The sequence below is a fragment of the Piliocolobus tephrosceles genome, chromosome 17 (genome assembly GCF_002776525.5).
Source record: "Piliocolobus tephrosceles isolate RC106 chromosome 17, ASM277652v3, whole genome shotgun sequence".
Taxonomy (NCBI): Eukaryota; Metazoa; Chordata; class Mammalia; order Primates; family Cercopithecidae; genus Piliocolobus; species Piliocolobus tephrosceles.
In genome coordinates, this window is record NC_045450.1 from 18,545,499 (window position 1) to 18,568,792 (window position 23,294).

General features: G+C 49.4%; 2 protein-coding genes across 5 annotated transcripts in view; one reads left to right on the forward strand and one right to left on the reverse strand.

The window, feature by feature from the left end:
* The window catches only part of KNOP1 (lysine rich nucleolar protein 1), an 18,580-nt gene extending 6,384 nt beyond the window's left edge, over window positions 1-12,196 (reverse strand). The window contains exons 1-4 of one of the 4 annotated variants that reach the window (XM_026455355.2): window positions 12,081-12,196; window positions 8,090-9,003; window positions 5,012-5,080; window positions 2,563-2,640 (exon numbers count right to left, since the gene is read on the reverse strand). In XM_026455355.2, the coding sequence (XP_026311140.1) occupies window positions 2,563-2,640; window positions 5,012-5,080; window positions 8,090-9,001 (1,059 nt within the window). In that variant the 5' untranslated portion in view covers window positions 9,002-9,003; window positions 12,081-12,196. Of the gene's footprint in view, window positions 1-2,562; window positions 2,641-5,011; window positions 5,081-8,089; window positions 9,004-11,347; window positions 12,055-12,080 lie in introns of those variants that run through there. The other 3 variants (XM_026455356.1, XM_026455359.2, XM_026455357.1) reach the window with 3 other exon arrangements.
* A 6-nt stretch (window positions 12,197-12,202) lies between these two features.
* The window catches only part of IQCK (IQ motif containing K), a 133,288-nt gene continuing 122,196 nt past the window's right edge, over window positions 12,203-23,294 (forward strand). The window contains exon 1 of the mRNA XM_023225017.2: window positions 12,203-12,410. Coding sequence (XP_023080785.1) covers window positions 12,230-12,410 — 181 coding nt within the window. The 5' untranslated portion in view covers window positions 12,203-12,229. The remainder of the gene's footprint in view (window positions 12,411-23,294) is intronic.

Genomic DNA, 23,294 nt, shown 5'->3' on the forward strand with positions numbered 1-23,294 from the left:
CCTCGCACCTCCCCCCACCTCCCCCCACAGCGCACCTCCCCCACACATCTCACCTCCCCTCACCGTGCACCTCACAAGACAGCACACCTCCCCCACTTCCCCACAGGGCGCACCTCCCCTGCAACACAGGGCACCCCAGAGCCCAGCAGCCGGGCCCTCAACCAGCAGCCTAACGTTTGGGTGAGTTGGAGGGTGGGAGAGGGCGAGTGGGAATCTGAAGTGTGCTTCTCAGAAGCACTGTTTTATAGCAGGAAGGGGTGCAGGCCCACGGGGGTAGAGGTCACACAGCCAAGTGAGACTGAGCCAAGCCCAGGAACTCGGGGGTCCCCATTCCAGCCAGAGTGCTCTACCACCTATGTGCGAGAAAATGCAGGAGAGCCCCTCCAGACCCCCTTCCCAGGTCGGCCAGAGAGGAAAGAAACTCACCTCCCAAGAAGACTGACTCTGGAGTCAGGCAGACCCGGGAGGAAGCCTCCCCTGGGTGACCCTGCTCAAGTCCCCTCATCTCTCTGAGCCTCAGTGTCTTCATCTCTGGGGGGGTCACAACATCCCCCTCATAGGGCATATGTCAGATTTGACACCGAAAGCCCAGTGCACAATACATGGCACACCTGAAGCCCTCAGTCACTGGCCACTCCTCTCCCCCTACGCCACCCAGACTGCGGACCCCATGCCGCCTGGCAACTTTCCAAGCCAGATACCAGCCCAGCACTTACTCCTGGGTTGGCTGTGGGAGAATAAGAACCAGTTGTCACTACAGCTGACCTGAGTGAAGCAATGACACATTCTCTCAGCTTCATGGTGGCCCAGATGCAGGAATAATGACAGCTCCCCTGCCCTGCAGTTTCTAGAGTGAGAGGCTGTCTATGACCACCCCACATGGGTTTTGGGGAGAGCAGGAGACTGCTAGCTGGTCCTGGGTGAACCAGCACTTCCGACGGCTGCTGCCCACCCAGAGGGCCACCTCACCACACGTCTCAGTGGCATGGCATGTCCTAGCCCCTGTGCCCCAGGATCACTCTCCTGACGTCCTTCCAGGGACAGCCCCCAGGACATGGGTGCCAAATCATGCTGCCTTTTTTCTTGCCTTCTCTATTCAAGCTGGATGTCCCATCAGCTGGGCTCAGCTCAGCAGGGTGGCATGGAGAGAAAGGGCACTCCAAGGCAGGACCCATAACAAAGCCCCACTCCATACCCCACCGGGCCAGGGTACGAGTCCCATTTTACAGGCGTGGACAGAGGCTCAGGGGAAGGTACTTGGCCAGAGTCCCACCACTAGATAGTGGCGGAGCCAGTAGTGATTTCAGATCTTTTGATTCTTTTCTGAATGCTCCTGACAGAGCCAGAAGACCAGCCTCATTGGTCACCCAGACCCTTCTTTTCCTCTCCCGAAATCCAATCTATGAACAAGTCCCGCCAGCTGTGCCTCCAAAGTAAATCACCAAGCTGTTTTCTTTCTCTATCCTCTGCCACCATCCTCAGGCTGGGCTGCAGCCTAAGGGCTGAGCCTTCTACCAGGTCTTCCCGCTTGCCATGTCAGTGCCCTCTAGCCAATCCCACTTTGCCAGATCCCAGGCCAGCTCTCTACCATGGCCGATGAGGCCGAGGCCTGTGGCCTGCAGCCCTCTCGTCCCTCGTCCCAGCTACAGTGCAGTGCCTCACTGGCCTTCCCTACAGATCACTCCAGACCCTTTCCTACCTTAGGGGTCTGCACCAGCCACTGGCCTCACTGAAACGCTCTTCCCCTGGTCTCCTGAGGGCTGGGGCCCCTGCACCCTGAACATCTCTGGACACACGTTACCATCTCCGAGCCCTCGCCCATTGGTTGCAGCCCCCGCCCGCAGTCTCTCTCCAACTCACTGTACTGTTTCCTTCTCCTGACCGCTACTGCCACCTCAACTGATCTTCCTTTCCCCGTTTGCTGAGCACTTCCCTGCCACGCTCACCCGGCTCTGGCCTCTAGACCGTGAGTGCGATGATGGGGATCACATGGGCTTCGTCTGCTCCATGTCCAGCACCCAGCACAGAGCTCCACTGAACCCCAGCAGGGGCCCAGCCTGACAACCTCGCACTCTCCGACCTCATGATCCTCGCACCCTCCTCCCTTCTGAGAGATCTTCTCAGGCCTGGCTTGGACATTTCCCAGTCAGAGTGGATCTGAAAACCAGGCCTGAGAGAGGCCACTACCACCCCTCACCTCTGCCTCTTGCCCCTGTTCCTAACAGCCCTCCGAGGACATTGTCCACCGCTGGCAAGAGCTCGCTGGAATGTGTCCTTGGCGATTAATCCTTAGGACACCACCTCAGTCCAGGGCTGAGACAAAGGTTCAGGCAGCTTATCTGACGGGTCAGCTCTCTAGGAGGGAGGGAAGCGCCCCTTTCAGAAGGAAGGAAATTAGCTCAGGACAAATTGTGCTGTGGAGGGAGCCAGCTGCAGGCTGGGGCTGCTTCTGGGGCCGGGACACACTTGGTTCTCCTGCTCCACTCCTCATGCTGGAGGCGAGGGGAGGCGTCGGGAGGTTGAGCGTGCCACCTCCTCGCAGAGCCCTAGCCCCAAACTTACCGTCCACTTCCTGGTTTCAGAAGCTTCCGTTTTGCCTGACTCACGATCAATCTCTTCTTGCAAGGCCTTTCGCCTCACCTGAGCAAGAAGGATGACAGAAGAGGGCCATCAGACACAGAGATCTTCTTTCAAGTTTAAAACCGAGGACAGAGACAGGGCTGGGGAAACGGAGCATGGGAGGAACTAACGCAGTGTGACTCTGCTACAAACGATAGGAAGCTGCTATCAAAATATTCTCTTAGCATCTCAAGAGCTGTAGCCCCTTGGCCTACACTGGGCAGGTTCATTTATCCTCTTTAGCCTCTTAAGAATGAATTTTCCTAGAAACTGAGGCTTAATCACCTTCACCATTAGAACAGTTTTTGTTTGTAGCAGCCATGTGAGATGGAGACTTTCCCAAAATGCAACACCAAAGCACCGCCTTCTTGTGCAGAGGACACCGTAGTTAACTTTTGTGATGGTAAAAGTGTTTTCTACAAAGAAAACAGGCTGTGGAGTCAGGCAGAGGGTAGTCTGTATGTATATATGTATTTACTGAGACGGAGTCTTGCTCCATCACCCAGGCTGGGGTATAGTGGTGCGATCGCGGTTCACTACAACGTCTGCCTCGCAGGCTCAAGTGATTCTTCCACCTCAGCCTCCCAGTAGCTGGGACTACAGGTGTGCGCCACTGCACCTGGCTAATTTTTATATTTTCAGTAGAGAGGTGGTTTCGCCATGCTGGCCAGGCTGGTCTCAAACTCCTGGCCTCAAGCAATCCACCCGTCTTGGCCTCCCCAAGTGCTGGGATTACAGGCGTGAGCCACGTGCCTATCCAGAGGCTAGTTTGAATCCCCGCACTGCCATTAACTAGCTGTGTGGCCTTGGGTAAGTCACTCAACCTTTCTAAACACTGGTCTATTTATCCACAATAGATGGACCTATCAGCTACCTTGAAGGCTAAATAAGAAAAACAAGGGTAAATAAGAAAAATATCTATGTAGATATCTAGTAGATATCTAAGAAGAATATCTACGTAAATATCCAGTAGAGCACCTGGCACGCAGTAGTTCCATCTCGTATGTGGTTGCCAGCATGGCTCCAGGCCGCCACTGGAGCACCAATTGAGCAATTAATTGCTGCTTTTTTTTTTTTTTTTTTTTTCCTGAGACGGAGTCTCGCTCTGTTGCCCAGGCTGGAGTGCAGTGGCCGGATCTCAGCTCACTGCAAGCTCCGCTTCCCGAGTTTATGCCATTCTCCTGCCTCAGCCTCCCGAGTAGCTGGGACTACAGGCGCCCGCCACCTTGCCCGGCTAGTTTTTTGTATTTTTTTTAGTAGAGACGGGGTTTCACCGTGTTAGCCAGGAGTCTCGATCTCCTGACCTCGTGATCCACCCGTCTCGGCCTCCCAAAGTGCTGGGATTACAGGCTTGAGCCACCGTGCCCGGCCTAATTGCTGCTATTTATTAAGCACAGATATGAGGCTGGCCAGTGCCGACTGCCTCACAAACATGGCCTCATTTGGTTTTCACAGCAGCCTGTGACGGTCCACGCTGTCATGAGCCCCACTTCACAGACGGGGAAAACGAGGGTCGGTGAGATCAGTGCCTGCCCAGGTCCCCCGGTCAGTAATGGTCTAACACCAGGCCCATATGGCTACCCCTGTGCCCTGCCAGGCCTTGGGGTCCAGGATCATAAAAATTCCCCAAGTTGCCGGGCACAGTGGCTCACGCCTGTAATCCCAGCGCTTTGGGAGGCTGAGGCGGGTGGATCATGAGGTCAGGAGATGGAGACCATCCTGGCTAACATGGTGAAACCCCGTCTCTACTAAATATACAAAAAAAAAATTAGTTGGGTGTGGTGGCGGGCGCCTGTAGTCTCAACTGCTCAGAAGGCTGAGGCAGGAGAATGGCGTGAACCCGGGAGGCGGAGCTTGCAGTGAGCTGAGATCATACCACTGCACTCCAGCCTGGGCAACAAAGCAAGACTCTGTCTCAAAAAAAAAAAAAAAAAAAATACCCTAAGGTCAAAAAGTCCAGTTCCCGCAGGGATGCATTTGCCAGGGAATCTGGGCACGATAGAAGCAGAAGCTGATTCACAACAAAACTTCTCCTCTGAATGCTCCTGAATTAGCCCAGGGGGTGGCAGCATGTGGGCCTGGCTGAGCATGTGTCACCTGCCCAGCTGCAGGGTCTTAGGGACATGTCCCCCACATCCTGCAGCAAGTAACAGGGAATGGCCAGTCGGGCCTCTCAGCCACGGCCACGGCAGCCAGAAGGGCCCCCAGCGTGAGGATGGGGAAAGCACGCATTCCCTGCCTGGGAGGTGTGCGTTGGCGGTTAGCCCAGTGGCCTCTGGAGTCCCTGGTGCCCCTGAGACCAGGATCACATAGCCAGTCTGGCAGGCGGCAAGTGAGACTCCAGGGGTGGCAGGAGGCAGCGGGAGGGGCCTAAGGAGGGTCTGGGCTATACCTGGTCTATGTGCGCCTCGTCCATGTTGCCTTTCTTTTCCAACACCACCTCTAAGTCCGTGTCTGTTTCCTGCAGGAGAGGGCAGAGCTGGGTAAGGTTCAAGTTTACAATGAATGGCCTCTGCCCCTGCACCCAGCGGGGTGAGACCATGACAAAGTCCAGAAAAGACCTCAGACCATGGCATCACCCCCAGCCCTGCCACCTAGAAACATCTCATAGTCAGCAAAGTCCTTCCCATCCCTTCTCTTCCACAATTCTCCTGCAAAACAGCGGTATTAACCTATTTGACAGCCGGGCGCGGTGGCTCAAGCCTGTAATCCCAGCACTTTGGGAGGCCGAGACGGGCGGATCACGAGGTCAGCAGATCGAGACCATCCTGGCTAACACGGTGAAACCCCGTCTCTACTAAAAATACAAAAACTAGCCGGGCGAGGTGGTGGGCGCCTGTAGTCCCAGCTACTTGGGAGGCTGAGGCAGGAGAATGGCATAAACCCGGGAGGCAGAGCTTGCAGTGAGCTGAGATCCGGCCACTGCACTCCAGTCCGGGCGACAGAGCGAGACTCCGCCTCAAAAAAAAAAAAAAAAACCTATTTGACAGATGAAGAAACTGAGGCTCAGACAGGTAAAGTGACGACAAGGTTACCCCATGGCTCAGGGACCTGGTGATTCTAACCCAAATCTCCTGACCCAGGGCTTTGTGTCCGACCTTTCCCACTACACACGTCACTCATCTCCTATGGTGACACCAAACTAGAGGACAGAGGCCGAAGACCACACTAACGTGCACCACGCTCTCCCACCCGCCTTGGCCCTGAAGACACCCTCCAACAGCGAGACCTCAGGCCAGCCACTCTCTTGGGGTTCTTGGGTAATGACAAGTGCTGACATTTCACGCGTCCTCACTTGAGAAGTGGGCTCTGCCTGGCACCTAGCGTCACGTGTGTGATGACCCTGGAGGCCCTCTCCATTCCCATCACTCGTCCAGGCCTGGAACACATGTGCATTTGCCGGACTGGGTGGGCTGCTGTGGGAGGTACAGACCCCCTCACAGATGTTAAGCAGAGGGAACTCCCTTTCATTGAGCTCCTGGGAGAAGGGATTCTAGAGTCTGATGGTGGCTGGGCTCAAGCTTCTAGGGTTCCTCCCAACTCCAAGTTTCTGAATAAAGGAAGATTCTGGTAAAACCAAGGCTAATGGACTAGGGCAAAGCTGGAGAAATTCCAGCAACCTAAACTAACACCCGGAGGCCTTTGATATGGAGGCCACCCCCCCTTCCCCCTCTAACCGAGCAATGGCTGGTTCAAGGTCACCCAGCAGACTGCTGCAGAGTTGGGAAGAGAATCTGGGGTTTATGCTAATAGAAGACGGTCATTTCTGGGGCTCTAATAATACCTGCTTCTATAAGAGGTTACATAGATGATTTCTGAGAAGGGATAAATGCTAACTTCTGAAGCCAGACTAGCTGAGTTTGAATCCCAGCTCCACCTCTTGCCAGCTGCCTGACCTTAGACAAGGTATTAAGTCTCTGGAGCCTCAGTTTCCTGATCTGTTAAATGGGGGTGCCCACAGCAGCTACCTCACCAGACAGGTAGGAGGATGAAATGGGTTGATACATGGCAGTCTGGGCATACAGTAAGCACTCAAGAAATGTCAGCCACCAGCCACACGGAAGGGCCGGACACTGTCTGGAGCAGGACACACACCCTGAAATAAGACACACACCATCTTGTTTCTGCCCACACATCCGCACACACCTGAGGATGGCAATGGGGGCCCGGCCCTGGAAGGGGCTCAGCTGGGAAAGGCTGTGGGTCTGGGGAGCCCCCAGCCCTCCGGCTCGCCTGGGGTCTCCCTCTCTCACTCCAAGCGGCCTGGCAGGCTGAAGACAGCGGGTGTCTGGTTTTCACCAAGCCATCATCTGTTCCTTCCCTCCTGGTAACAGAACTCCAGTTTTCCTCTCAGAAACTGCCTTCCCGCATCTCAGACAGTGTGGTTTAGTTGTGACTGACACCCCCTGCCCTTCACCTCAAGGTTTTTTTTTGAGACAGTCTCACTCTGTCACCCAGTCTGGAATGCAGTGGTGTGATCTTGGACCACTGCAACCTCCACCTCCCGGGTTCAAGCGATTCTCGTGCCTCAGCCTCATGAGTAGCTGAGAATACAGGCGCCTGCCACCATGCCCAGCTAGTTTCTATATTTTTAGTAGAGACGGGGTTTCACCATGTTGGCCAGGCTGGTCTCGAACTCCTGGCCTCAAGTGATCTGCCTGCCTTGGTCTCCCAAAGTGCTGGAATTATAAGCATGAGCCACCGCACCCGGCCACCTTTGGTTTTAGATTAGAGCTTCTGGATAGACTGACCCAACTGAGGCCTGCGACAGTGGCCCTGAGACTTCTGTCATAGTTTTACAGGGGCCACCTTCTTCCTTTGGGGGTGGCTGAACTGCTGGGATGAAAGCCTGGAGCTGCCAGGACCATCAAGCCACGATGGGGGGGGGGGGGGGAGGGGGAGGAGGAGGAGGGAGGAGGAGGAGGAGGGAGGAGGAGAGGCCATAAACCAAGATAGAAAAATACAAAGCCCAGAGCTGAGGAAGTCTCATACAGGCATCTCCTGCTACCCAAATCTATTTGACTTATAAATTTTGTATACTGAGCTCTGATGATACTCAGATAGCCACGGGCACTGTTATCTCACGTTACTTGGTTCCTGAGTTTTGGATAGCCAGTGGCAAGAGTTCAGAAAGCAAGGGATTCATCTGTAAAATTGATCCCAGTTAATTCAGACCCTGATGGCAGACAGGGAAAACTTGGCTGGTTTCAGTAGCAAAGGATACCTGCAATTATCGATGATACTGCATGAGCCCCTGGATCCAGCCATACCTGAAGCTAGTCTAACCATAACCTTTCCAATTGCATATGTCAATGAACTCCCTATTCTGGCTGAAATTAATTTAACCAGGGTTTTAGCTACAAGCATGAGTACTCGTGCTTGTGCAAACATGCACACATGCCTACACACCCCTCCCAAGCCCCAACCTTAATTCTCCCACGGCAGAGTCCATTTCTGAAGGAAAACCTACCTCCTTCCAAGGGTCTCCTGCTACCCCACTCTCTTTCCTCTTCTTCTTCTTCCTTTTGAGTGCTGGCTCCTCGAAGACTGGCTGCTCTACCTTCTTCTTGGACTTCATCTTTTTCTTTGCGGAGCCCTTAGGGTCATCACTTACGGGGATGTATTCCGGAGCCTCAACTTTGACTGGCTTCTTTTTACTTCCTTTCCTAGGGCGGCTCTCCATGGACCGGGAGGGCTTGGAGTGGCCTGGGAGGGTGTCTTCCTCCTGGTGGATTTTTTTTTTCTTCTTCACCTTCCCGTTGTGTTCTCTGGGGCTCTTCCGCTTCCGTTTCTGCCCCAAGGCTGCCTGTCCCTCATCCTTCTTTCCCACTGAGCAAGTGTCCGCAACATCGCTGGCCTCCCTGGCCTCGCAGAACCAAGGGTCCTGGACTGAGAAGGCTGTGGGATCCCGGGCCCCCTTTTTCTCCTTGTGTTTTTTGAGCTTCTTGCCAACTCTGGTTTCCTCCTCCCTCTGTCTGGGGTCTGGGGAGGTTTTCACCCCAGAGGCATGGGACGTGGCCAGAGGTGACTTCTTCTTTTTCTTCTCCCCACTGAGGAACTCCAAGTGGCCAAGCACCTGCTTCCTGGGGCTGGGTGACTTCTCTGTCCGTCTGACATGCGGCATTGTCTCAGGTTCTACATGCCCCTCGCAAAGGGTGCTGAGACCCGTCTTTTTCTTCTTCTTTTTCTTCACTAGAGGCATCTCAGGTGCCTGCCCGTGGACCACACTCTTAGAGGGGGATGTGGCTCTTACAGAAGAAACGTCGGCAAAGTAATCATCATTGTTTACAACGGAGTATCGAGTCTCTGGTTCTTTGACCACTTTCTTCTTCTTTTTCTTCTCTGGGAGCCCAGGGTCTACTTTGTGTGTCTTGGTGATCATTCCTGAAAAAACAAATGGTACAAGTTACCCCTATACCAAGCCATCCTGTGTTCAGTTCTACTAAGCATTGCCAAGAGCCATGTTTCTTTGAGTAGGTGGACTAAGCACTACGGGATAGGGAAAATGGACATGACTCCTTTAGAGCAAAAAAAGAAATACTATAGAAACAGCATAAATTTTAAATCCAGACAGCCCTAGGTTCAAACCTAAGTGGTTCTCTCACCTTAAGTAAATCAGCTAACCTCCCGGAGCCTCAATTTCTTCATCTGGAAAATGGGGGAATATAACACCTCCTTCCTCAAAAGGGTGTTGAAAAGAGTAAATGAGACAACACATGGAAAGTGCTTGGTACATTGTTAAATCCCTTTTTCTTTTTCTTTTTTTTTTTTTTTTTGGAGACAGAGTCTTGCTCTGTCACCCAGGCTGGAGGGCAGTGGCATGATCTCGGCTCACTGAAACCTCCGCCTCCTGGGTTCAAATGATTCTCCAGCCTCAGCCTCCCCTGAGTAGCTGGGATAACAGACACCCGCGCTCACACCCAGCTGATTTTTTTTTCTTTTTCTTTTCTAGGAGAGACGGGGTTTCACCATGTTGGCCAGGCTGGTCTCAAACTCCCGACCTCAAGTGATCTGCCCGCTTCAGTCTCCCAAAGTGCTGGGATTACAGGCATGAGCCACCTTGCCTGGCCTAGTTTCACCGTTTTTAAAATGTGAAGTTGATTGCCAACACTGAATGAATCACAGTGATACACATACTGAGGGCACCCAGCTTGTCTTGGACAGATATCATGGAAGCACCTGTGAGAAAGGGCTGTGGGGTCCTCAATACCCTTCAGCGTCCAGCTGGACTACTTCTCTCACTCCAGTCTCCAGCCAAGTTCCTGCTGCTCCCTGCACTAGACATGCCCAGAATCTAGAAGCAAAATATCCCAAAATATCTAACAGGCAGTTAGGATTATGGGAGGGAAAAGAAAAGCTTCTCCATCCTGCAGCCCTCCTCAGCTTCAGAACCTACAGGGTCCACACTGGAGCTGGCTCATTGTTAAGAGTTTCAAAGAGCCAGGCTAGGCCTGAGCTGCAGGTCAAGTTCATTCATAATCCACTCCAGGAGCACCTTGGAGAGTCAGGGGAATAACTACTCATTCATTCCTGTCTGCCCTGTTTCCTGGTTTATTTCCAGCGTCCTGCTCAGTGCCTGGCACATACCAGGTGCTCAATAAATACTCACTGAATGAATGAATACATGCTAGAGAGACAGAGATGAACAACATAAAACACCACCCATCAAGAAGCAAGTAGGTGTGGGAGGAAATAAGGTTTAATAATAATGATACAGGTGATAAAAGCAAGTGGTAAGGTCAGGGTGGTGGAGGTTGTATAACCTCTCCTACCAGTTGTCAGGAAAATTTCTGAAGAACAACTGCAGGATGGTGCTATTAATCCCTGAGACAAAGGTACTGAAGACAAGTGGCTGAAGGGACAGGCTTGACTGGACAGATGCTTTGGAGACGTTCACTGGACAGGTGAATATGGATGAGGTATGTTTGGGTGGCCGTGCTAACATGGGTGACATAAAGTTCGGAATGTATGGGTGGTGATTAACCCTTGAACAGAACAAGCCTGAGACAAGACCTCAAGAAATACAGTAGTCCCCGGCCCAATCCCAGGTTTCCCATTCCCAGGTTTCAGTTACCCCTGGTCAACCCCGGTCCCAAAATAGGTGAGCACAACACACCAAGTTATCTTGAGAGGGAGATCACACGCGTGCAACTTTTATTACAGTATACTGTTGTAATTGTTCTATTTTATTACTAGCTAGATTGTTGGTAATCTTTCACTGTACCTAATTTTTTGTGAGACAAGGTCTCGCTCTGTTGCCCAGGCTGGAGTGCAGTGGCATGATCTCGGCTCACTGCAACCTCCACCTCCGGGGTTCAAGCAATTCTCACACCTCAGCCTCCTGAGTAGCTGGGATTACAGGCATATACCACCACGCCCCGCTAATTTTTGTATTTTTAGTAGGGACAGGGTTTCACTATGTTGGCCAGGCTGGTCTCTAACTCCTGGCCTCAGGTGATCCGCCCACCTCAGCCTCCCAAAGTGCTGGGATTACAGGCGTGAGCCACCGCACCCTGCCCTACTGTGCCTAACTTATAAACTTTGTCACAGGTAGTATACAAAAGAAAAAACATAGTTATATTTAGGGTTCGGTACTATTTGTGGTTTCAGGCATCCACTGGGGGTTTAGGAACGTACTACCCGGGGATAACGGGGGAGGGGGACTATTGTATTGGTATTTAAATAAGTGGGCAGAGATAAAGGAGCTTGCAAAGAAGAAGGTGCAAACCTTGAAATAGTGTAGTCAAGAAAGCCAAGACGACTTCAGAACAGGGGAGTGGCCAAGAGATCTGGTAAGAACAAAGAATCCACCGGGAGGTTGCGGATCAACTCTTAATCCCCTTCTCTCCCCATCTCTGCCATTTAGAAAATATAGATAGCATCCTCCTCTTGAGCCCTGCGACCAAATGCATTCACTCTTTCAAAGAGAAAGGAAAAGAACATTACAGTGCATCTCCTGCAAACACATACGCTTTCTCCAAAAGCGCTTTTAAATTCCCGCGGCAGCCTTGTGAGGATCATTGTGAATACCCGACCTCACAAATTCCAGAGACTAATAATTCACTTGCCCTAGGTTCCAAAGCCATCAAGTGGAAAACAGGAGATTGGAATTCCGCCCACAGGACTCCAAAGCCTGTGCAGCAACACCCCACTCCCCCGTAGGATCACCGGCAGGACGCGCGGGAGCCAGGAAGTCAGATCGGTGCCTCCAGGGCTCCCATGCGCCCAAGCCTCCGCAGCAACACACTGGAAGGGATTACGTGGGGTCCCAGGCCCGGCTCTGAGGCGGGAAAACTTTCTGGAGGCGGCGGCCTCAGGCCAGAGCGGGCGCGCACCGACTGAAGGGGTCGGATTTAGGGATGCGGGTGGCCCGCATTTCCCTGTCTTCCCTGCTGCGCACTTCCTCTGGGGCAATCTCCAGACCCCGCGCTGGCCCGCCTGCAACGCATCCTGGCACTCACCGGTGGGCGAAATTTCCCCGCCTCCACGTGAGAGCCCACTCCGACGCGACCCGGAAGTCCACTTCGAGTCGCCGGCCCACCCTCTCGGGTTCCGGCTTCTTCCGGGTCGCGGCCTCCCGGCGAACGCGGTTACCGTGGAAACCGCGGCCATGGCTGCACCGCGGCAAGTCCCCAGCCACACAGTGCCCCGTAAGCCCAGCTGCTCTACAAACTCGTCGTTCACCCGGACGCCGGTGCCCACCGTGTCTCTCGGTTCCCGCGAGCTGCCTGTCTCGCCGTGGCAGGTCACCGAGCCGTCGAGCAAGAATCTGTGGGAGCAGATCTGCGACGGTAGGCAGCCCTCGCTGGCCGAGAGGGGCGGGACCCGGGCAGCCGGGTGGGGGCCGCGTTTGAGGAGCGCCCACTGTGCGCCTGGCGGCTGACGAGCGGGGCCGCCGGGCAGCCGCTCCGCGGGCCCGGGCTCCTCATTTTACGCACGGGGAAACTGAGGCTCGGAGAGGCTGGCCCGCGGTTACGCAGCGCGGCCTCCAATCGCGATCGGTAGTGAGGTCAGAGGCAAGGGAACGGCGAGGGAAAGCTGAATAAAGAGAATCATGCGGTGTGGACCAGTGGTTCTTAAACTTCATTTAGTGAACAGAAAAGAATTGCTGGGGCAGGGGCGGGAATCTTGTTAAAAATGTAGGCTCCCAGGCCCGGCCCACAGAGCTTCAACTTGGGATGCAGGGAATCTGCACTTTTTAAAAAAGAGCACCCCAGGTAATCCTAAAGTAGGTAGTCGGCGGCCCACACGTTCAGTAACCATGGTGTGGACAAACGGTAAGTTTTAGTCCCTTCTTGCTTCAAACCTTCCTTAACCTCACCAAACGGAGTTGAGCACATCTTCCTTTGTGGCCGTTCTCAGTATTCGTTACTTAGGTTGGGCAAATTATTTAACTTGTTACCCTGTCTGCAAAGTGAGCATAATAATGACACCTATTTCGATGGTGTTAGGAAGATGGAACCAGATAGTAACAAAAAGTGCTTAGTAAACAGCGTGATTTTAGGAGTGCAAAAGGCTTACTGGGAAAAGAAACAAAAACTGCTCGATTTACAGAAGGAGCTGCGTAAGCGCTGGTTCTGAATGAATAATGTTGGCTGGTGGTGGTTTTTCTTTCTTCTCCACTAGACCATAAGCTCCTCAAGGTCAAAGACTCAGATTTTTAATTCGTGTGGCCACCATCACTACCTAAGCTGCCTGAAACGTCGTGGTGAAACCCCGTCTCTACTAAAAATAAAAAAATAAAAAAATAAATTATCCGGGCGTGGTGGTGTGCGCCTGTAATCCCAGCTACTTGGGAGGCTGAGGCCGGGGAATCGCTTGAACCAGGGAGGTGGAGGTTGCAGTGAGCCGAGATCGCGCCACTGCACTCCAGCCTGGGCGACAGAGCGAGACTCCGTCTTAAAAAAAAAAAAAAATTGTGGTTATTTAACATTTGAAATGTGGTTAGTGCAATTGAGGAACTGAATTTCTTGTTGGACCTAATTTTTTTTTTTTTTTTTTGAGACAGCGTGTTGCTCTGTTGTCCAGGCTGGAGTGCAGTGGTGCTGTCTGGGTTCACTGCAGCCTCCACCTCCCGGATTCAAGCAATTCTCCCACCTCAGCCTCCTGAGTAGCAGGGGTTACAGGCGCCTGCCATCATGCCCAGCTAATTTTTTTATTTTTATAGAGAAGGGGTTTCACCATTTTGGCCAGGCTGGTCTCGAACTCCTGACCTCAGGTGATCTTCCCACCTCGGCCTCCCAAAGTGCTAGGATTACAGGCGTGAGCCACTGGGCCTAGCCCGACCTTAATTTTAATAAATTTAAATAGCCACATTTGGATAGTGGCTACTGTATTGCATAGCGCAGATCAGTAAATGTTTATTGAATGGAAAAAAAGAATGAATGTACCAGTATATGTGATGACTTGAAAGAAGTGGAGAATACAGAGAAGGAAGAGAATAGTAGACTCAGTTGATGGATGCCCTCAAAAGTTGTCTATTTCAACCCCATCCAGTACTTAAATTCCTTCTCCAACTTTACATCGTGCTGGAAAAATTCCTTTCATTTTGGATGTTCTCTTTGTCACTTTCACCCCTAGGTCCTTACCTCTTGGTGCTATGATTCAGGGAGCTAATCACTCCACCTCAAAGAATCTGCTCAGATATTTGACGGTAGTTATTATGGCTGTCTTTCCCCCAGAGCTTTCACTTCTCCAAGCCAAATGGTTCCTTATGATACAGTTTATTAGAGGATTGTTGGAAAAGTTACTCAGCCTCATCTGTAAAAGACAGATAATTGTTGTACCTACCTCACAGGGCTGTTGTGAGGACCAGGTAAGAGTGTATGAAAAGGTGCTTAGCACAGTGCCTGGCATTTAAAAAGTAGTCAATAAATGTTCATTATTGTTGACAAAGAAACATGCCTTGTGTTGTGATTTACACACTGAGTTTATTTTGGTCAAATAGGCCTCTAGAGAGAAAGCAAAGACAAAGGGTTTTGGTGTTCTCTGAAAAGCAAGTGAATTGATGCCACTTATAAAATGATAGAGTTACAGAATGAGGTCAGGCATGGTGGCTCACACCTGTAATCCCAGCACTTTGGGAGGCTGAGGCGGGTGGATCACCTGAGGTCAGGATTTCGAGACCAGCCTGGCCAAAATGGTGAAACCCCGTCTCTACTAAAAATACAAAAAATAAGTCGGGCGTGGTGGTAGGTAATCCCGGCTACTTGGGAGGCTGAGGCAGAAGAATCGCTTGAACCTGAGAGGCGGAGGTTGCAGTGACCTGAGATTGTGCCACTGGACTCCAGCCTGGGCGACAGAGTGAGACTCCGTCTGAAAAAAAAAAAAAAAAAAAAATTCAATGAGGTCAAGGTTAACATTGGCAAACTATACACATGGGCACTGTGATGATTATTACAACCTAGATGGATAAACCCAATTCTTAAACATCTAACAAATGCAGTTTTCTATAACGTAGTAAATTCAGTTTCTCACAACAAACATGAAAAAACAGGCTTTGTAGTAATCCTATCTTTGAGGTTAAGTACTACATTCTATTAAGATAATCTCCATTTAAAAGACAAATTATCATAGCAAACAGACCTGCCAGAAACTCAGTTTCATGAAGACAAAATGCGAAGTAGGTAAATAACTTACACAGACCTTAACCAACCTGACTAGTGCTCTTTTGTATGTATGTGCATGCTCACCACTATAACTTATTTGTAAATATTCTTCAGTTTTCGCCCTCATCTTTCCAGTGACAACTGAGCTTTGTATTCTAAAAAGCACTTGTGTTAGTGTCAATAAACTTCTTCCCTGCCAACACTTCTAATCAAATCTTACAGTAGTTTGTGACTTGCTGTGTTCATGGTTTTAATCAAGACAGTCAAAGGATGTTAGGCTTAACAGTTTACTTTTTTTTTTTTTGAGATGAAACCTGGCTCTGTCGCCCAGGCTGGGTGCAGTGGCGCAATGTCGGCTCACTGCAACCTCTGCCTCCCAGATTCAAGCAATTCTTCTGCCTCAGCCTCTGAGTAGAATTACAGGCGCCCGCCACCATGCCTGGCTAATTTTTTGTAGAGATGGGGTTTTGCCATGTTGGCCAGGCCTGACCTCAAGTAGTCTGCCACCCTCCTCTTCCCAAAGTGCTGGGATTACAGGCGTGAGCCACCATGCCCGGCCTTACAGTTTCCTATTTTGATATGCTATGATAGCATCCTCACTATTGTCATTGGTGCATCACTTAATCAAGCACTCTCTGGCCTCAGCCCCCAGTGCTGTTGTAAAATCTGGTCTTTCATTTCACCTGCCAGATACCGACATGAATCGGTTGTGAATCAATACTTGTTCCTCCAGCGCAGCCACTGAGCCAGCTGAAGAAAGTGACCCCAACTGGCTCTCGGCACTGCTCAGCAATCAGCATCTCTCAATGCCGTCTCCCATTGCCTGGTTCTACTAGTCCAAGTTTCTAACACCTCCTGAAATGTTCTGTGATACCTCTTAGCATAGGAGGCATTCACTGAGAAGAGTCAGGCAGTCAGGAGTGGGGAGGGAGTTGGCTAACACCCATCTGTACACGTGGAAGAAGCTCTCAGCCCGCTACTCGCCACCCAGCTCTCCACCTCTGCTTACCATCCCCTTGCTGTTCCAGGATCCTGCTCTATCACTCACCTCCTCTACTATGCCTTTAACTTCTCTACTAGCTTTTTCCTCCAAACACCCCTGGCCTGTCATCTCCGGAAGAAACCTCCGCCTTGACCCTATATCCTCTTCCAGCTCCTATCAGTCTCTCCTCCCCTCTCAGCAAGCTCCTGGAAAGAACACACTGCTCTTGCTCTTGTCCACACCACTTTCATTCTCATTCCCTTATCAACCCAGGGCAGACCAGCTTCTTCCTCATTTCTCCAAAGAAATTGTTCTTAAGCATTGAGCCAACTTGTGTCTACCAGGGCTGGGAACTGTTTTCAATGCTGGGCCAGGCATGACTGCAGGCACTGTTTTAGACGTCAGCAACTTATCTCCATCTCCACAGATGTTACCATCGTTCACTCAGCTGCCCAGTCCAGCCTTTTTTTTTTTTCTTCCTTGAGACAGAGTCTCGCTCTGTTGCCCAGGCTGGAGTACAGTGGTGCAATCTCTGCTCACTGCAGCTTCCACCTCCCAGGTTCAAGCAATTCCCCCACCTCAGCCTCCCTAGTAGCTGGGATTACAGGCACTCGCCACCACGCCTGGCTAGTTTTTGTATGTTTAGTAGAGATGGTGTCTCACCATGTTGGCCAGGCTGGTTTCGAACTCCTGACCTCAGGTGATACACCTGCCTCAGCCTCCCAAAGTCCTAGGATTATCTCCCACCATCCCCACCCTGCCCCCACTCCCCACCCCCGCCAGTTTCTTGTCTGCTGCCTTAGATCAGGCCCTTACCACCCCCTGCTTGGATTGCTGCTGTGGCTTCTTAATTGAGGCAGGCCTCCTTCCAGACCATATCCCACTGGCTATCGTAGGAACCTCTCTCAAATTCAAATTTAATCGCATCATGCTGTGACCTCTGATGATTTTCATAGCTTACATGATAAACTCCTTAGCTTAACCCTTAAGCTTCTTAACATCCCATCTCTGTTTACTTTTCTTGGTTCATAACATACCATTCACCCAAATCATCCTAATGGCAACCATTTATTGAGCTGCTATTTATGTGCCAGGCATTGTGCTAGGTGCATTACTTCTCGTTTAAGCCTCATAGCAACAGATGAGGAAACTGAGGCTTAGAAAGATTAGGAAACTTACCCAAAGTAAGTGGCAGGGTCGGCTTCAAACTCAAGTCTGTTTTGACTCTCAGGTTCAAACCCTTGAACAAGACACCAGCATGGTTTTGAAGCGTGGACTGGGAGCACCTACATCAAAATCTCCTGGATACGTGTTAAAATGCAGCTTCCTGGCTGAGCATGGTGGCTCAAGCCTGTAATCCTAGCACTTCAGGAGATGGAAGGGGCTGGATTGCCTGAACTCAGGAGTTCGAGACTAGCCTGGCCAACATGGTGAAACCCCATCTCTACTAAAATCCAAAAAGGGCCGGGCGCGGTGGCTCAAGCCTGTAATCCCAGCACTTTGGGAGGCCGAGACGGGCGGATCACGAGGTCAGGAGATCGAGACCATCCTGGCTAACACGGTGAAACCCCGTCTCTACTAAAAAAAAAAAAATACAAAAACTAGCCGGGCGAGGTGGCGGGCGCCTGTAGTCCCAGCTACTCCGGAGGCTGAGGCAGGAGAATGGCGTAAACCCGGGAGGCGGAGCTTGCAGTGAGCTGAGATCCGGCCACTGCACTCCAGCCTGGGTGACAGAGCGAGACTCCGCCTCAAAAAAAAAAAAAAAAAAAAAAAAAAAAAAAAAATTAGCCAGGTGTGGCAGTGTGTGCCTATAGTTCCAGCTACTCAGGAGGCTGAGGCAGGAGAATCGCTTGAATCCGGGAGGAGGAAGTTGCACTAAGCTAAGATCATGCCATTGCACTCCAGCCTGAGCAACAGAGTGAGGCTCCATTTAAAAAAAAAAAAAAAAATGCATTTTCCTTGGCTTCCCTTCCTGGCCTGATGGGCCAGACTCCTTGGGGGTGAGTCCTTGAGTTCTGGATTGTAAACAAGCACTTCGGTACCATTGTTGTGTTGTGTACTTGGAGTCACACAAAACTATTCCTCCAATGCACCATATTATTCCTCCGTGCCTTTCCACAGGCTTTGTCTCTTCCTGGAACATCCCTGCCTTCTCATTTATCTCTCTAGACTCAATCCACGTGGCCCCTCTTCTGGAAAGCCTTCTGTAATTCCTCAGGCCAATTTCAAAGCCTCTTCTTTGTGCTCCTCTAGGCTGTGGTTGAAGCCCTCTACAGCAGTACTTTCACTTCTCATAACTCCTGGTTTATCATTCATCCCCTCTCTGGAACATAAGCTCCTCTGCCCTGTTCATCTGGCTCTCCAGCAACCTGGTACAACCTTCCACTATAGTATATGCCTCTCAAATGTTCATCTCATTCACTCCCAGCGTCACCTTCCTGTTCCATCCCCTTCCAGGAAGCTACTGTGGTCAATGCTATAGTTTTGTTGTTGTTGTTGTTTGAGTCAGAGTCTGGCTCTGTCACCCAGGCTGGAGTGCAGTGGTGCGATCTCAGCTCACTGCAAGCTCCACCTCCGGGGTTTACTCCATTCTCCTGCCTCAGCCTCCTGAGTAGCCGGGACTACAGGTGCCCGCCACCACGCCCGGCTGATTTTGTTTTTGTATTTTTAGTAGAGACGGGGTTTCATCGTGTTAGCCAGGATGGTCTTGATCTCCTGACTTTGTGATCCACCCGCCTCGACCTCCCAAAGTGCTGGGATTACAGGTGTGATCCACCGTGCCTGGCCACCAGTCAATGCTACATTTTAATTGTTTCTATCAGGAACATGTTCAGCTGCAAATAGCAGAAAGCCCAACTCATAATGGCCTAAACAAAGATGTTTAATTATTCTCACATCCCAGAAGTTGAGGGGAGAGGGTTCATTTGTGGTACAAGGGCTCCACTCTGCCAACAAGTTTCCAGGCTCCTTCTGCTCTGCCTCTCCTAAAATGTTGTCTTTGTTGCATAAAACAAACAACCACTTTCACTTGTTCATAATGTTCATTTAATATGCATATAACATTAAATTCCCCTAATGCCATTTATAACCTTTGGTGATTGAAAGATTGTAAACATTTAATATACCTGATTTAAAAAAATTTTTTTTAATTAATTTTTATTTTTTTGAGACAGGCTGTCGCCCAGGCTGGAGTGCAATGGCGTGACTGTGGCTTACTACAGCCTCAACTCCCAGGCTCAGGTGATCCTCTCACCTAAGCCTCCCAAGTAGCTGGGATTACAGGCGTGCGCCACCACACCCAGCTAATTTTTATATTTGTTGTAGAGACAGGGTTTCACCATGTTGCCCAGGCTGGTCTTGAACTCCTAGGCTCCAAGAATCTGCCCACCTTTGCTTCCCAAAGTGTTAGGATTACAGGTGTGAGCCTATAATCCATGCCTGGGCCCCTGATTTTCTTAAGCATTTCTAATGCAGAACAGAGCAGATAAGCACACTTTTCTAAGCACCAAACAACTCTTGGAAATTGAATTAATTAAACTATGGTAAATCAAGTTGTTTTAAAGAGTCCAGTACTCTACAAAGTTAAATTCTTTTATGCCTTTCAATGTAAAAGCATCAGTCTGTAATCATATTTCAGATTGAAACCACAGGGAAAACTGACATTCTCAAATATGTTAGATTCTCTTAAACATTACAGAGGTTTTAAGTAACACATCAGATTGTCTTGAAGCTAAAGTGTTTTCCCATACTTCATACTGCTACATAATCATTTCAACTATATGTCTTTTGTGATCATATGATGAAGAAATTTGTATTTTTTCCATCAAATTTAAGGGAACTCCTGAGAAATTTCACTGGAAAAAATATGATAGCAAGTAATAAAGAAATGCAAATAAAAATAAAATACCATTTTTTTCTTTTACAGGTGTTGAAAAATTTTTAATGTATAAGATTGATTATACTCTAGAGAAACAGGCAGTGTCACTATTGGGAGTACAAGTGACTGTAAACTTTTTGGAGAAAAGTTTGGCAATTTGGCCCAAATTTTAAATTATTTTTTCCTTTGGCAGAAAAAATTCCACATCTAAGGATCCTACCAAAACACCTCTCTGCAGATCAATGATATTTGTATAAAGATGTTCATTGAAACATTGTTTATTATAATAAAATAATGGAAACAACCCAAATGCCCATTAAGAGTATAATGGTTAAATAAATGTGGTACGTCATGTAAGTAGCAACATTGAAAGGATCCTCATATTTAACACACAGAATGGTTCATAGCAGGTAATGGGCTTGCAATAAATATAAATGAATGAATAAGGCATCATAAGTAACTTACAATATGGTTGGTTCTGTTCATCTATTCATTCATTCATTCATTCAGCCAGTATTCTGTGGGGAAGTGACGGTGAGAGAACAGATCCCGGTGCTCCCTCACAAAACATATAATCTATTAGGAAAGATAGTCATTAATGCCGGGCGTGGTGGCTGAAGCCTGTAATTCCAGCACTTTGGGAGGCCAAGGTGGGCAGATCAGTTGAGGTCACGAGTTTGAGACCAGCCTGGCCAACATGGTGAAACCCCATCTCTACAAAAATACAAAAATTAGCCAGGCATGATGGTGGGTGCCTGTAATCCCAGCTACTTGGGAGGCTGAGGCAGGAGAATCGCTTGAAGCTGGGAGGCGGAGGTTGCAGTAAGTGGAGATCACACCACTGCACCCCAGCCTGGGCAACAGAGCAAGACTCGGTCTAGAAAAAAAAAAGAAAGAAAAAAAACAAGATAGTCACTAAGTTTTATAAATTTCAAATAAGGCACAAACTAATATGAGTTGTGAAGAAAAAGGACACAGTGTTATGTGGTTCTATGCATGCGCAATTTGACCTTCTGGGAAATTGAAAGTAAACAAATGTATTGTGTATTATATACATACATTAGTAAATACATTGGAATCCTACCACTGGGAGGCCAAGGCGGGCAGATTGCCGGAGCTCAGGAGTTCAAGACCAGCCTGAGCAACCCGGTGAAACCCCATCTCTACTAAAATACTAAAAATTTGTCTGGCATGGCAGAATGTGTCTGTAGTCCCAGCTACTCAGGAAACTGAGGCAGGAGAATTGCTTGAACCCAGGAAGCAGAGGTTGCAGTGAGCCAAGATTGCGCCACTGCACTCCAGCCTGGGCAACAGAACGACACTTTGTCGCCGCCCCCACCCCCCCGCCAAAAAAAAAAAAAGATTTGGTTGGATCTATGCCATATCTAACAATGGTTTTAGGATTGCAATAGGACTAAGTGTGACTTTTACACTCTACATAAGACATCCCTGTGTTATTTGAAATTTTCTTTCAATAAGTGTGTCTTGCTTTGGTAATCAGACAGAAGTATAAATGTATACATTTTAAGCCCAAATAAACAGTTTCCACTATATCAGTGGTTCCCAAGGCAGCTGGGGAAGAAGGGTGAATTTACATGCTTGCCGGAGAGGGAAAAAAATGGTAGAGCTGCGGCTGGTATGGTAGGCAGAATTCTAAGATAGCCCCCAAGTTTCTTGCCACCTCGTGAACACACCTCAGTTATTCAATCAAACGCTAACCTAGGTGTGGCTCTCAGAAGATTTTCCAGATATGGTTAAAGCTTTTAATCAACTGACTTTAATTTAGGGAGATTATTGTAGCTGGGCCTGACCTAATCAGGTGAGCCTTTAAAAAAAGTCAGAAGTCAGATTCAAGCAGAAAAGATTCTCCTGCTGCCCTTGAAGTAGTGGCAACCAAGTTGTGTATCACCCATGGCAAGAACCTGAGAGTGCCTTCTAAGAGCTGAGAGGGTCCCCAGCTGACAACCAGAAGATAGCAAGGACCTCAGACCTCAACCACAAGAAGCTAAAATTCTTTTTTCTTTTTTTGAGACAGAGTCTCGCTCTGTCACCCAGGCTGTAGTGCAATGGTGAGATCTTGGCTCACTGCAACCTCCACCACCCGGGTTCAAGTGATTCTTGTGCCTCAGCCTCTCAAGTAGCTGGGATTACAGGTACCAGCCATCACATCCAGCTAATTTTTGTATTTTTAGTAGAGATGGGGTTTCACCATGTTGACCATTCTGGTCTCAAACTCCTGACCTCAAGTGATCCACCCACCTTGGCCTCCCAAAGTGCTGGGATTACAGGTCTGAGCCACCATGCCCGGCCAAGAAACTAAAATTCTATCAAAGCCGAAATTCTATGAACAACCAATGAGCCTGGAAAAGTATCCCAACCCTCAGAGATCACAGCTTTGGCTGATACCTTGAATTCAGCCTGATAAAACCCTGATCCATTCTTGGACTCCTGACTCAAGGGAATTGTGAGATAATAAATGTACGTTCCTTTATGTCAATGATTTGTGCTAATTTGTTACACAATAATAGAAAACAAATACAGTTGGTATTGAGAAATAAATTGCTTTTAACCTGCAACCTGACATTCTTGTCCCCAGCCTGATGCTTAGGAGTTAAAAATATATATATATATGTTGAGAAGTGGAGGAAATGCTGTACTATCTGATAAGTAACTAGGTAACAATATAAAACTTGTGTCCATACGACTGTATGCCCTCAATACCATCTTGCCCACAAATTAATTTTTCCTCATGACTGTAAGTGACTGTGCAATTGCCTTGACAACATTGACCTTTCCAGAAATATTTTTATCAGTCTTTGCTTTAGGGATGTAACTAATACTGGCCATGAGCATTTTCTCATTTTCTGTTCCTCTGTCAGTCATAGTTGTTGCAACCCTGTAGAACTTATGTGGACTGTTTTTTTTTTTTTTTTTTTTTTTTTTGACGGAGTCTCGCTCTGTGGCTCTCTGGATCTCAGCTCACTGCAAGCTCCACCTCCCGGGTTCACGCCATTCTCCTGCCTCAGCCTCCCGAGTAGCTGGGACTACAGGCGCCCGCCACCTCGCCTGGCTAGTTTTTTGTATTTTTTAGTAGAGACGGGGTTTCACCGTGTTAGCCAGGATGGTCTTGATCTCCTGACCTCGTGATCCACCCGTCTCGGCCTCCCAAAGTGCTGGGATTACAGGCTTGAGCCACCGCGCCTGGCCT